Source organism: Drosophila mauritiana, chromosome X (assembly GCF_004382145.1).
Source record: "Drosophila mauritiana strain mau12 chromosome X, ASM438214v1, whole genome shotgun sequence".
NCBI lineage: Eukaryota > Metazoa > Arthropoda > Insecta > Diptera > Drosophilidae > Drosophila > Drosophila mauritiana.
The window spans coordinates 11,351,788-11,364,398 of NC_046672.1; the positions used below are offsets into that span (position 1 = coordinate 11,351,788).

At 39.3% G+C, this 12,611-nt stretch overlaps 2 protein-coding genes and 1 long non-coding RNA gene across 9 annotated transcripts; 2 read left to right on the top strand and 1 right to left on the bottom strand.

Annotated features, from left to right (window-relative positions):
* Positions 1–118: 118 nt before the first annotated feature.
* Positions 119–1,543, top strand: LOC117147819. 7 transcript variants are annotated; one of them, XR_004459874.1, is made up of 5 exons: positions 191–205; positions 296–316; positions 409–487; positions 601–617; positions 760–1,543. It is a non-coding gene; the product is annotated as an uncharacterized LOC117147819 (long non-coding RNA). The 7 variants fall into 7 exon arrangements; XR_004459875.1 differs by lacking the exon at positions 191–205 and adding an exon at positions 220–236; XR_004459872.1 differs by lacking the exon at positions 296–316 and having other exon boundaries at positions 119–205.
* A 6,283-nt stretch (positions 1,544–7,826) lies between these two features.
* On the top strand, positions 7,827–12,544 carry LOC117147444 (kinesin-like protein Nod). The gene is made up of 7 exons (XM_033314326.1): positions 7,827–8,078; positions 8,143–8,337; positions 8,442–8,976; positions 9,109–9,254; positions 11,363–11,553; positions 11,617–12,327; positions 12,390–12,544. The coding sequence occupies exons 1-7, from the start codon at positions 7,962–7,964 to the stop codon at positions 12,493–12,495; spliced, it is 2,001 nt and encodes a 666-aa protein (XP_033170217.1). The 5' UTR covers positions 7,827–7,961; the 3' UTR covers positions 12,496–12,544.
* LOC117147445 lies at positions 9,027–11,256 on the bottom strand. The gene is made up of 2 exons (XM_033314327.1): positions 9,600–11,256; positions 9,027–9,543 (listed from the first exon to the last, which is right to left on the bottom strand). The coding sequence occupies exons 1-2, from the start codon at positions 11,210–11,212 to the stop codon at positions 9,264–9,266; spliced, it is 1,893 nt and encodes a 630-aa protein (XP_033170218.1). The 5' UTR covers positions 11,213–11,256; the 3' UTR covers positions 9,027–9,263.
* Positions 12,545–12,611: the final 67 nt, after the last annotated feature.

The following is a 12,611-nucleotide window of genomic DNA, read 5'->3' on the forward strand; positions in this document are numbered from 1 at the left end:
GAGTATTTTGCAATTGGAACGGTTTTGGAATCCCGCTATTTTCGCATTCATGCTGTTCCCATTATATTTTATTTGGTATTTTTGCAGGCATTAGTGTGGCCAAAACTCGAAGATATCAAGGGCTAGAGGAGCTAGATGTTGCGGCATTCGCGGCCTGGTCACTCTAAGCTAGGGCTACTTTTTATATCATAAATCCAGCGTTTAGGTAAGCGAAACAAAAAGAGCTTTAGTTAGAGGTATTAGTTTGGTTGCTATTATTTCTAAATTAAAAACTACACTTCCTTTGATCCAAAAGACACTGAAAAACACGTTTGCAGTTGAGTTCATTATTTTCTGGTATACATACACACTGATTACGCATTCAATTGGCATTTTGCTCTTGTCTTTCTCCGATTGCCTTGCACTCAGCATAAATTTAACGAAAAAGGAACGTAAGTTCGGGGTGTTTAGAAAGTTCCATCCACTTGGTACAGTTCCCATCGAGCTGGTGAGTACTCCGCGCAGTGCAACGTATACACACTTGAACTCGAATTGTGGCAGCAAAATGGTGGTGACCTATTAATAACATCCGTCCAATTCTCCCTCGCTTTTCCATTCCAGTCACCAACTATCTACAAGTGAGTGCGGTACTTCCGAGATCCTCTCCAATAAAATTAAAACATAGATCCAAATCCAACCAGTATAGCATCCATTGAATTAGATTATCCGACACGTTGCGCTCACGACAATCCTAATTCCATCCTCTTCTCTTTCGTTTAGGTAGCTCGGATGGCCATCGGAAGGGTAAATTGGTGTTACATATAGCTTTAGAGATCGTTTCGAATCACATTGATAATGGTGCGAAACGTTCTCCGAAGCAAAATCATAAGAGTAACGATTTCCGCACAGTCGAAAATGTTTAAGTTTAATTGTCTTACGGACAGTGAGATGAGTACGACTATTTGGAAATCAAAAAGCGAATTGTTTTCATGGTTGACACGTTTGTCAAGCTGAAAAACAAAATGAATGAAATACAATACACAATACTATATAATACAAGACAAGAAACATGTATCTTGGAACGCAACATTGTACAAGTCGCAATGCAAACTGAAGTCTTAAAAGACGTGTAAAATGTTGCAAATTAAGCAAATATATATGCATATATGAGTAATGTTTTACGCGCCTTAACCAGTCAAAATACTAAATAAATTGGTAAATTTCATATAACTAGTGAAATGTTATACGAAACTTAACAATTGCCAAATAACACAGATCTATTTAGAGCGAGATGGCAATAGAGAGGCGATCTCTCTCGTATATGAATCTTGAAAGGAAAGAGAAGGCGAACCGTGCTGGCTTAGAGCGAGATGGTAATACTACTTAACTGCTTTATGAAAAACATTTGTTTAAATGTTTCACTTCCAACATTGCCGCCATTTTGTTGGCGCTAAAAGTAACGGAAATTCGAGATGCTTTTAGGGCTGCCACCTTGGTTTTCAGGGTGACCAGAATTGAAACTTGAATTACATATATCAAATAAAGACTAAATTGACATTGGAAATACCGTTTTAACTGCCTTTTTTTCGATCAAATTCGTTAGTTCTTGTTCCAGTTTTGATAAGTTGGCAATACCGATCATCCGCGCTTGCTATGATTATCTATGATCAAATAGGGTGGCAGCGCAGGCCAGGGCTGGCAAGGGTGGCGCGTTAACAGAGTGCTGTTATGTTATGCTCATAACCAATGTATTAAAAGTGAAAGGGGTTGTTATTTGGTATTTTGATCAAAACATTCGAAATAATTACCCAAATATGGAATGTCATATCTCATTGAGTTTGTTTCTTAAATCCCAATCGAATTGCATTCAAGTTTTGGAATTCTAGGAGGTTTCAATTTTTTGCAAATTTTGATGATGGTACCCCTTACAAAAAATGCGAAAATTTGGCCAAAAATTAATTTTACAAAATCAGTTTAAAAGTGAAAGGGGTTGTTAGTATTGGTTGTAAGGAGTACAAAATGGTACTCCTTTTAGCTCTGTGACCATTTTTAGTCAAGTTATAGCCAAAAAAGCCAATTTGAAATTTCATTTTTTTGCCAAAAATATTTTCCCAGATTTTTTGTGAAAAAAATATTTGGTATTTTGATCAAAACATTCGAAATAATTACCCAAATATGGAATGTCATATCTCGTTGAGTTTGTTTCTTAAATCCCAATCGAATTGCATTCAAGTTTTGGAATTCTAGGAGGTTTCAATTTTTTGCAAATTTTGATGATGGTACCCCTTACAAAAAATGCGAAAATTTGGCCAAAAATTAATTTTACAAAATCAGTTTAAAAGTGAAAGGGGTTGTTAGTATTGGTTGTAAGGAGTACAAAATGGTACTCCTTTTAGCTCTGTGACCATTTTTAGTCAAGTTATAGCCAAAAAAGCCAATTTGAAATTTCATTTTTTTGCCAAAAATATTTTCCCAGATTTTTTGTGAAAAAAATATTTGGTATTTTGATCAAAACATTCGAAATAATTACCCAAATATGGAATGTCATATCTCGTTGAGTTTGTTTCTTAAATCCCAATCGAATTGCATTCAAGTTTTGGAATTCTAGGAGGTTTCAATTTTTTGCAAATTTTGATGATGGTACCCCTTACAAAAAAAGCGAAAATTTGGCCAAAAATTAATTTTACAAAATCAGTTTAAAAGTGAAAGGGGTTGTTAGTATTGGTTGTAAGGAGTACAAAATGGTACTCCTTTTAGCTCTGTGACCATTTTTAGTCAAGTTATAGCCAAAAAAGCCAATTTGAAATTTCATTTTTTTGCCAAAAATATTTTCCCAGATTTTTTGTGAAAAAAATATTTGGTATTTTGATCAAAACATTCGAAATAATTACCCAAATATGGAATGTCATATCTCATTGAGTTTGTTTCTTAAATCCCAATCGAATTGCATTCAAGTTTTGGAATTCTAGGAGGTTTCAATTTTTTGCAAATTTTGATGATGGTACCCCTTACAAAAAATGCGAAAATTTGGCCAAAAATTAATTTTACAAAATCAGTTTAAAAGTGAAAGGGGTTGTTAGTATTGGTTGTAAGGAGTACAAAATGGTACTCCTTTTAGCTCTGTGACCATTTTTAGTCAAGTTATAGCCAAAAAAGCCAATTTGAAATTTCATTTTTTTGCCAAAAATATTTTCCCAGATTTTTTGTGAAAAAAATATTTGGTATTTTGATCAAAACATTCGAAATAATTACCCAAATATGGAATGTCATATCTCGTTGAGTTTGTTTCTTAAATCCCAATCGAATTGCATTCAAGTTTTGGAATTCTAGGAGGTTTCAATTTTTTGCAAATTTTGATGATGGTACCCCTTACAAAAAATGCGAAAATTTGGCCAAAAATTAATTTTACAAAATCAGTTTAAAAGTGAAAGGGGTTGTTAGTATTGGTTGTAAGGAGTACAAAATGGTACTCCTTTTAGCTCTGTGACCATTTTTAGTCAAGTTATAGCCAAAAAAGCCAATTTGAAATTTCATTTTTTTGCCAAAAATATTTTCCCAGATTTTTTGTGAAAAAAATATTTGGTATTTTGATCAAAACATTCGAAATAATTACCCAAATATGGAATGTCATATCTCGTTGAGTTTGTTTCTTAAATCCCAATCGAATTGCATTCAAGTTTTGGAATTCTAGGAGGTTTCAATTTTTTGCAAATTTTGATGATGGTACCCCTTACAAAAAATGCGAAAATTTGGCCAAAAATTAATTTTACAAAATCAGTTTAAAAGTGAAAGGGGTTGTTAGTATTGGTTGTAAGGAGTACAAAATGGTACTCCTTTTAGCTCTGTGACCATTTTTAGTCAAGTTATAGCCAAAAAAGCCAATTTGAAATTTCATTTTTTTGCCAAAAATATTTTCCCAGATTTTTTGTGAAAAAAATATTTGGTATTTTGATCAAAACATTCGAAATAATTACCCAAATATGGAATGTCATATCTCATTGAGTTTGTTTCTTAAATCCCAATCGAATTGCATTCAAGTTTTGGAATTCTAGGAGGTTTCAATTTTTTGCAAATTTTGATGATGGTACCCCTTACAAAAAATGCGAAAATTTGGCCAAAAATTAATTTTACAAAATCAGTTTAAAAGTGAAAGGGGTTGTTAGTATTGGTTGTAAGGAGTACAAAATGGTACTCCTTTTAGCTCTGTGACCATTTTTAGTCAAGTTATAGCCAAAAAAGCCAATTTGAAATTTCATTTTTTTGCCAAAAATATTTTCCCAGATTTTTTGTGAAAAAAATATTTGGTATTTTGATCAAAACATTCGAAATAATTACCCAAATATGGAATGTCATATCTCGTTGAGTTTGTTTCTTAAATCCCAATCGAATTGCATTCAAGTTTTGGAATTCTAGGAGGTTTCAATTTTTTGCAAATTTTGATGATGGTACCCCTTACAAAAAATGCGAAAATTTGGCCAAAAATTAATTTTACAAAATCAGTTTAAAAGTGAAAGGGGTTGTTAGTATTGGTTGTAAGGAGTACAAAATGGTACTCCTTTTAGCTCTGTGACCATTTTTAGTCAAGTTATAGCCAAAAAAGCCAATTTGAAATTTCATTTTTTTGCCAAAAATATTTTCCCAGATTTTTTGTGAAAAAAATATTTGGTATTTTGATCAAAACATTCGAAATAATTACCCAAATATGGAATGTCATATCTCGTTGAGTTTGTTTCTTAAATCCCAATCGAATTGCATTCAAGTTTTGGAATTCTAGGAGGTTTCAATTTTTTGCAAATTTTGATGATGGTACTTACAAAAAATGCGAAAATTTGGCCAAAAATTAATTTTACAAAATCAGTTTAAAAGTGAAAGGGGTTGTTAGTATTGGTTGTAAGGAGTACAAAATGGTACTCCTTTTAGCTCTGTGACCATTTTTAGTCAAGTTATAGCCAAAAAAGCCAATTTGAAATTTCATTTTTTTGCCAAAAATATTTTCCCAGATTTTTTGTGAAAAAAATATTTGGTATTTTGATCAAAACATTCGAAATAATTACCCAAATATGGAATGTCATATCTCGTTGAGTTTGTTTCTTAAATCCCAATCGAATTGCATTCAAGTTTTGGAATTCTAGGAGGTTTCAATTTTTTGCAAATTTTGATGATGGTACCCCTTACAAAAAATGCGAAAATTTGGCCAAAAATTAATTTTACAAAATCAGTTTAAAAGTGAAAGGGGTTGTTAGTATTGGTTGTAAGGAGTACAAAATGGTACTCCTTTTAGCTCTGTGACCATTTTTAGTCAAGTTATAGCCAAAAAAGCCAATTTGAAATTTCATTTTTTTGCCAAAAATATTTTCCCAGATTTTTTGTGAAAAAAATATTTGGTATTTTGATCAAAACATTCGAAATAATTACCCAAATATGGAATGTCATATCTCATTGAGTTTGTTTCTTAAATCCCAATCGAATTGCATTCAAGTTTTGGAATTCTAGGAGGTTTCAATTTTTTGCAAATTTTGATGATGGTACCCCTTACAAAAAATGCGAAAATTTGGCCAAAAATTAATTTTACAAAATCAGTTTAAAAGTGAAAGGGGTTGTTAGTATTGGTTGTAAGGAGTACAAAATGGTACTCCTTTTAGCTCTGTGACCATTTTTAGTCAAGTTATAGCCAAAAAAGCCAATTTGAAATTTCATTTTTTTGCCAAAAATATTTTCCCAGATTTTTTGTGAAAAAAATATTTGGTATTTTGATCAAAACATTCGAAATAATTACCCAAATATGGAATGTCATATCTCGTTGAGTTTGTTTCTTAAATCCCAATCGAATTGCATTCAAGTTTTGGAATTCTAGGAGGTTTCAATTTTTTGCAAATTTTGATGATGGTACCCCTTACAAAAAATGCGAAAATTTGGCCAAAAATTAATTTTACAAAATCAGTTTAAAAGTGAAAGGGGTTGTTAGTATTGGTTGTAAGGAGTACAAAATGGTACTCCTTTTAGCTCTGTGACCATTTTTAGTCAAGTTATAGCCAAAAAAGCCAATTTGAAATTTCATTTTTTTGCCAAAAATATTTTCCCAGATTTTTTGTGAAAAAAATATTTGGTATTTTGATCAAAACATTCGAAATAATTACCCAAATATGGAATGTCATATCTCGTTGAGTTTGTTTCTTAAATCCCAATCGAATTGCATTCAAGTTTTGGAATTCTAGGAGGTTTCAATTTTTTGCAAATTTTGATGATGGTACCCCTTACAAAAAATGCGAAAATTTGGCCAAAAATTAATTTTACAAAATCAGTTTAAAAGTGAAAGGGGTTGTTAGTATTGGTTGTAAGGAGTACAAAATGGTACTCCTTTTAGCTCTGTGACCATTTTTAGTCAAGTTATAGCCAAAAAAGCCAATTTGAAATTTCATTTTTTTGCCAAAAATATTTTCCCAGATTTTTTGTGAAAAAAATATTTGGTATTTTGATCAAAACATTCGAAATAATTACCCAAATATGGAATGTCATATCTCGTTGAGTTTGTTTCTTAGATCCCAATCGAATTGCATTCAAGTTTTGGAATTCTAGGAGGTTTCAATTTTTTGCAAATTTTGATGATGGTACCCCTTACAAAAAATGCGAAAATTTTGCCAAAAATTAATTTTACAAAATCAGTTTAAAAGTGAAAGGGGTTGTTAGTATTGGTTGTAAGGAGTACAAAATGGTACTCCTTTTAGCTCTGTGACCATTTTTAGTCAAGTTATAGCCAAAAAAGCCAATTTGAAATTTCATTTTTTTGCCAAAAATATTTTCCCAGATTTTTTGTGAAAAAAATATTTGGTATGTTGATCAAAACATTCGAAATAATTACCCAAATATGGAATGTCATATCTCATTGAGTTTGTTTCTTAAATCCCAATCGAATTGCATTCAAGTTTTGGAATTCTAGGAGGTTTCAATTTTTTGCAAATTTTGATGATGGTACCCCTTACAAAAAATGCGAAAATTTGGCCAAAAATTAATTTTACAAAATCAGTTTAAAAGTGAAAGGGGTTGTTAGTATTGGTTGTAAGGAGTACAAAATGGTACTCATTTTAGCTCTGTGACCATTTTTAGTCAAGTTATAGCCAAAAAAGCCAATTTGAAATTTCATTTTTTTGCCAAAAATATTTTCCCAGATTTTTTGTGAAAAAAATATTTGGTATTTTGATCAAAACATTCGAAATAATTACCCAAATATGGAATGTCATATCTCGTTGAGTTTGTTTCTTAAATCCCAATCGAATTGCATTCAAGTTTTGGAATTCTAGGAGGTTTCAATTTTTTGCAAATTTTGATGATGGTACCCCTTACAAAAAATGCGAAAATTTGGCCAAAAATTAATTTTACAAAATCAGTTTAAAAGTGAAAGGGGTTGTTAGTATTGGTTGTAAGGAGTACAAAATGGTACTCCTTTTAGCTCTGTGACCATTTTTAGTCAAGTTATAGCCAAAAAAGCCAATTTGAAATTTCATTTTTTTGCCAAAAATATTTTCCCAGATTTTTTGTGAAAAAAATATTTGGTATTTTGATCAAAACATTCGAAATAATTACCCAAATATGGAATGTCATATCTCGTTGAGTTTGTTTCTTAAATCCCAATCGAATTGCATTCAAGTTTTGGAATTCTAGATGCCATTGTGCAGGATATGTTTGCAAAACAAGTTAAGTTGTATTCAGTATTTCGGCAAGATTAAATCGCTTAACATCAGCTTATGTTTAAAATAGAGGCAGCCCCTACAATATACACGTACCGAAAGCAAGGTCACAAGCCTCAATGTAAATATCCATGACACCAACCCAGATAGTTTTTAATGTTATTGCCGCGACGGTCACACTGCCAAAATCGCAATTTGAAATACAAATGACGCTTGGCTTCGTTAAAAAAGTAAAATACTTACGGTGAATGCAAGCTAATTGTGCATTATTCAAACAACTTCAATCCATCAATCTGCATGGAGGGCGCCAAATTAAGCGCAGTTCGGATTGCGGTCCGCGAGGCGCCGTACCGCCAGTTCTTGGGGCGTCGGGAGCCCAGCGTCGTCCAGTTTCCACCATGGAGCGACGGAAAGGTATGTGCCCCACCATTGGCTATGTGCATATCTAACGGTATATGACCGCCATCTCGCTTTGCAGTCGTTAATGGTGGAGCAGAATGAATTCTACTTCGATCACGCCTTTCCCGCGACCATTAGCCAGGATGAGATGTACCAGGCGCTGATCCTGCCGCTGGTGGACAAGCTGCTCGAGGGATTCCAGTGCACCGCACTCGCCTACGGCCAGACGGGAACGGGCAAGAGCTACTCGATGGGCATGACTCCTCCGGATAAGGTGGGTTTTTGGTTTAGCCATCGGTTGATCCTCGGCACGAGATCACTCAAAAACACAGTGGCATAAACCTTACCCTATGATCTATCGCTTTTAATCCTCTACAGATACTGCCCGAGCATCTGGGTATTCTGCCTCGCGCCCTGAGCGACATTTTTGAGCGCGTGACCGCCCGGCAGGAAAACAACAAGGACGCGATTCAGGTGTACGCCTCCTTCATAGAGATCTACAATGAGAAACCATTCGATCTGCTGGGCTCCACGCCACATATGCCCATGGTGGCGGCGCGTTGCCAGCGATGCACCTGCCTTCCATTGCACAGCCAGGCGGATCTGAATCAAATCTTGGAGCTGGGCACTGGCAATCGACGCGTTCGTCCCACCAATATGAATTCCAATAGTTCGCGATCCCATGCCATAGTCACCATTCATGTAAAGAGTAAAACCCATCACTCGCGGATGAATATTGTGGATCTGGCCGGTTCGGAGGGCGTGCGGCGAACTGGGCACGAGGGCGTGGCCAGGCAGGAGGGCGTCAACATCAATCTGGGCCTGTTGAGCATCAACAAGGTTGTGATGTCCATGGCGGCGGGACACACAGTTATACCATACCGCGACAGCGTCCTTACCACAGTTCTGCAGGGTAAGTGCTCCGTTTGGGATCGTCCCATGTTCAATTAGTTAATGGAACCATTTGGGTTCAAGCCTTTATTGATTAGCATAGTGACTACTATAAATATTAACTGCAACTTCTTCCCTTTTTAATTCTTTGCAGCGTCGCTAACCGCGCAGTCGTATCTGACCTTTCTGGCCTGCATCAGTCCGCATCGATGCGATCTCAGCGAGACGTTGTCCACCCTGCGTTTTGGCACCAGTGCCAAGAAGCTTCGCCTGAATCCGATGCAAGTGGCGCGCCAGAAGGTGAGCCATCTATATGTAGTTAAAGTCCACACAGTCGAGGATCACCTCGCGTATACGCTGTTTAAAAGTAGCCTCGTTGCCCGCGCCCAGGAAACCAGCTCCATGGAGATCCGTTGTGGCCCCCGCCTCGATGCGCTCGCTGATCGCCTGAAGGTCGGGCACATCCTGACCCTGCATCGTTACAATGGGTAGAACCATCATGGCAAGGAGCAGGCCCACAGCCGCTTTGGTAGCCACCTGTTCATCGAATGCAGGACGGGGAAAAAGTTGCTCCACCCGCTCGCCTAGTCTGTTGCGAACACAACACAATAGTTTAAGCTCTAGGATTCTCATACTTTCACTTACCTAATCAGCTGCTGGCCCAACTCTTCGTAGTAATCGTCGAGCATACTTTCGAGGTGCCGCTGCCGGAATCGCCGCGATGTGCAGGTGAAGAGGAAGTAGGCTAGATCGGTGACCGGCGAGGCATAGCGCATCAGTTGCCAGTCGATCAGGCGCACGTCCTCGAGATCTCCCCGCTCTGCAATCTTGTAGAGAATGTTGTTATTCCAGCAATCGCCGTGGCAGATGACAGCGAAGGGTTCGCAATTGGATCCGCTGACCAAAGGCAGCAGCAGCTCAAAGTACGATCCCCTGGCGAAATACGCCTCCAGACGAACTCTGTATGCATCATCTGCCGGTGCGAGCAGTGCAGATAGGGCGCTTCCCTTCAGATTCTCGAAGTAGACACCCAAGGCATGATCATCGCGTCGCTGCTCAAAGATATCCACCAGCTGCTGCAGTTGTTGCATTCTCTCGGGCAACTGCCGCTTCCCGGCCAATGATATAGCATGTAATTTGGCATAGGTAAGCATAACGCGACGCACATGCTCGACGGGTAGGTCGAGAAAGCGATTGTGCAGTGAGAAGCCGGCACAGGTTAGATCCTCCAGTACGATGCACTCGTTGGGCTCATCCTGGCGAGTTCCAAAACAGAGCGCGTGCTGCCGGAAACGATCATCTCCGGTTATCTTCCACTTATCCTGCATCAACGCAGTCAGCGGCAGAAAAACCTCATATGCTGCCGTCTCGCGCAGGAAACATGGTCGTGCAAAGAATTGCTTGCGGCGCACGCGATTCTGTGGCGGCAGCTTAACCACCAGGCTGCGTTTCGAATCGGAGGCCGCCTGTAGGCGCCACACCACACCCAAATAGTTGTCGCCCTTGGCACTCGCCCTTTCAAGACGCAGTTCCGGATTGGCGCCCAGCTCGGGCCACATCTGGCTGACCAGTTGGCGAAGGAACTGTGTTACCTGCTCGTTGGGCAGATCTTCTTCTGGCTTGGCTGCGTCCTTTTGTTGCTCTACAGGATTCTCCACCCTGTCTGGGTGCTCTCTATTCACCTTCTCGTTTCGTTCATCTGGTTTGTCTTCATGTGGATCTGGATCTGGAGCTTCTAGATTGCCAGTGAGCTGAATCTCACTCGCTGAGATTTCTGCTATCTTCTCTCTGTCCGCATTCTCTGCCAGCTCATCCTTTGATTTCGCCTCAGGCTCATTATCTCCTTCCAACAACTTATCACCAAATGTTTGATTCAACTGGGGAATACTTTCCTCAAGCTCCTCTATGCCTTTGAGCTCCGGTCTGTCGATTACTTTCGAATCAATCTCTTCGGCTAGTTGTTTTTCAATGTGCTCCACTTCAGCAACTTCCGGTTTGTCCAACTCCGCCACCCATTCATCCCTTTTCACACGACCATCTTCTAAATCCGGTACTTCTTCGCTGTTATTTGAGTCCTCCTCCTTTGGTTTCTCAACATCAATTCGTTTAGGTGACTTCTCGACATCTGGATTACTTTCTGTTGAGTCTGGCGAATTTCCTTGATCGGATGCCACTTCTATAACTTCCCGACTTTGGCGATCTTTCTGTTCATTCTCGCCCTTCTTCGCCTCCTGCGTCTTCTCACTGGGCTGTTCCATGGCACACTACGCCATCGCCGCGAGTGTGGATTGTTTATATAGAGAAACCAAACCATACCGAACCGAACCGAACCCATCCCAACCGCACTGACCGCAAGTCGAACGATGCAGTTACTCGAGTTTCATTCACCCATCTCGCTCTGATTGCAGCAATCGCTGGCCGCACGGACAACACACATCCTCCGCCAAGCGCTATGCACCTCGACGGCCATCAAGCCCAACGCCGCCAATCATAACAGCCTAGTTGTTCCGAACTCCAAATATAGCACGACCAAGCCGCTGAGCGGCGTGCTCCATCGAACTCGCTCCGAACTTGGCATGACGCCCAAAGCCAAGAAAAGGTGAGTAACGCGGAATGGACGCAAAGCGAACATGCTCTAATCCTCCCATATCTTTCTCCGTAGGGCTCGCGAGCTATTGGAGCTGGAGGAGACCACGCTGGAACTCTCGTCCATACACATCACGGACAACAGCCTTAGTCTGTTGGGTTTCCATAGCGGTAGCGATAAGGATAGGCATCTAATGCCTCCTCCAACAGGGCTTGAGACCAGACAAGCCAGCAGCCAGAACTCCACGCTAATGGGCATTGCCGAAGAGGCCGAGCCCAAGGAGTCGTCCAAGGTCCAACAGTCAATTGTTGCCAACACGGTGCCCACAACTGTACGCTGCCAGCTGTTCAACACCACCATCAGTCCCATCAGTCTGCGGGCATCCAACTCTCAGCGAGAACTTAGCGGCATCCAGCCAATGGAGGAGACAATAGTGGCTTCGCCACAGCAGCCATGCCTTCGTCGTTCCATGCGTCTAGCGAATAGCATGCGTTCGCAGAACTACGGCGCCATTCCCAAGGTGACGAATTTGCGGCGCAGCACGCGGCTGGCGGGAATCCGGGAACATGCCACCTCCGTTGTTGTGAAAAACGAGACGGATGCGATACCACGCCCTCGAGGTGCAGTGCAGAAGAAACGTACGCGAAAAGTGAAACCTGCGCCCAAGGCCTGGATGGCCAATAATACTAGATGTTTTCTGGATCTGCTCAACAATGGAAACGTTAAGCAATTGCAGGAGATTCCAGGGATCGGTCCAAAGTCCGCCTTCAGTTTGGCCTTGCACAGGTCAGTCGCCATACGTTCACTTGCGTTTTACCCAATAACCCACCTTAATCCACATTTTTCAGATCCCGCCTGGGTTGCTTCGAGAATCTCTTCCAAGTCAAATCCCTGCCCATTTGGTCGGGAAATAAATGGGAACGATTTTGTCAAATTAACTGTCTCGACACTTGATTCAATTACTAACTAAATAGAATTTCAATTCGAATATATATATATATAACACTCACTATGTTATTTATGTGCCAAATACTTTGATTTGACAACTATAGAAGGAGTAAAAAAAAGGA

What these genes read in the sequence shown, in the direction of transcription:
- LOC117147444 (XM_033314326.1), top strand. Translation starts at nt 7,962, where the DNA reads ATGGAGGGCGCCAAATTAAGCGCAGTTCGGATTGCGGTCCGCGAGGCG. An exon ending in GCATGACTCCTCCGGATAAG is followed by an intron (nt 8,338 to 8,441) that starts GTGGGTTTTTGG and finishes AATCCTCTACAG; the next exon opens with ATACTGCCCGAGCATCTGGG. An exon ending in ACGCCCAAAGCCAAGAAAAG is followed by an intron (nt 11,554 to 11,616) that starts GTGAGTAACGCG and finishes CTTTCTCCGTAG; the next exon opens with GGCTCGCGAGCTATTGGAGC.
- LOC117147445 (XM_033314327.1), bottom strand. Translation starts at nt 11,212, where the DNA reads ATGGAACAGCCCAGTGAGAAGACGCAGGAGGCGAAGAAGGGCGAGAAT. An exon ending in TTGGGCCAGCAGCTGATTAG is followed by an intron (nt 9,544 to 9,599) that starts GTAAGTGAAAGT and finishes TGTTCGCAACAG; the next exon opens with ACTAGGCGAGCGGGTGGAGC.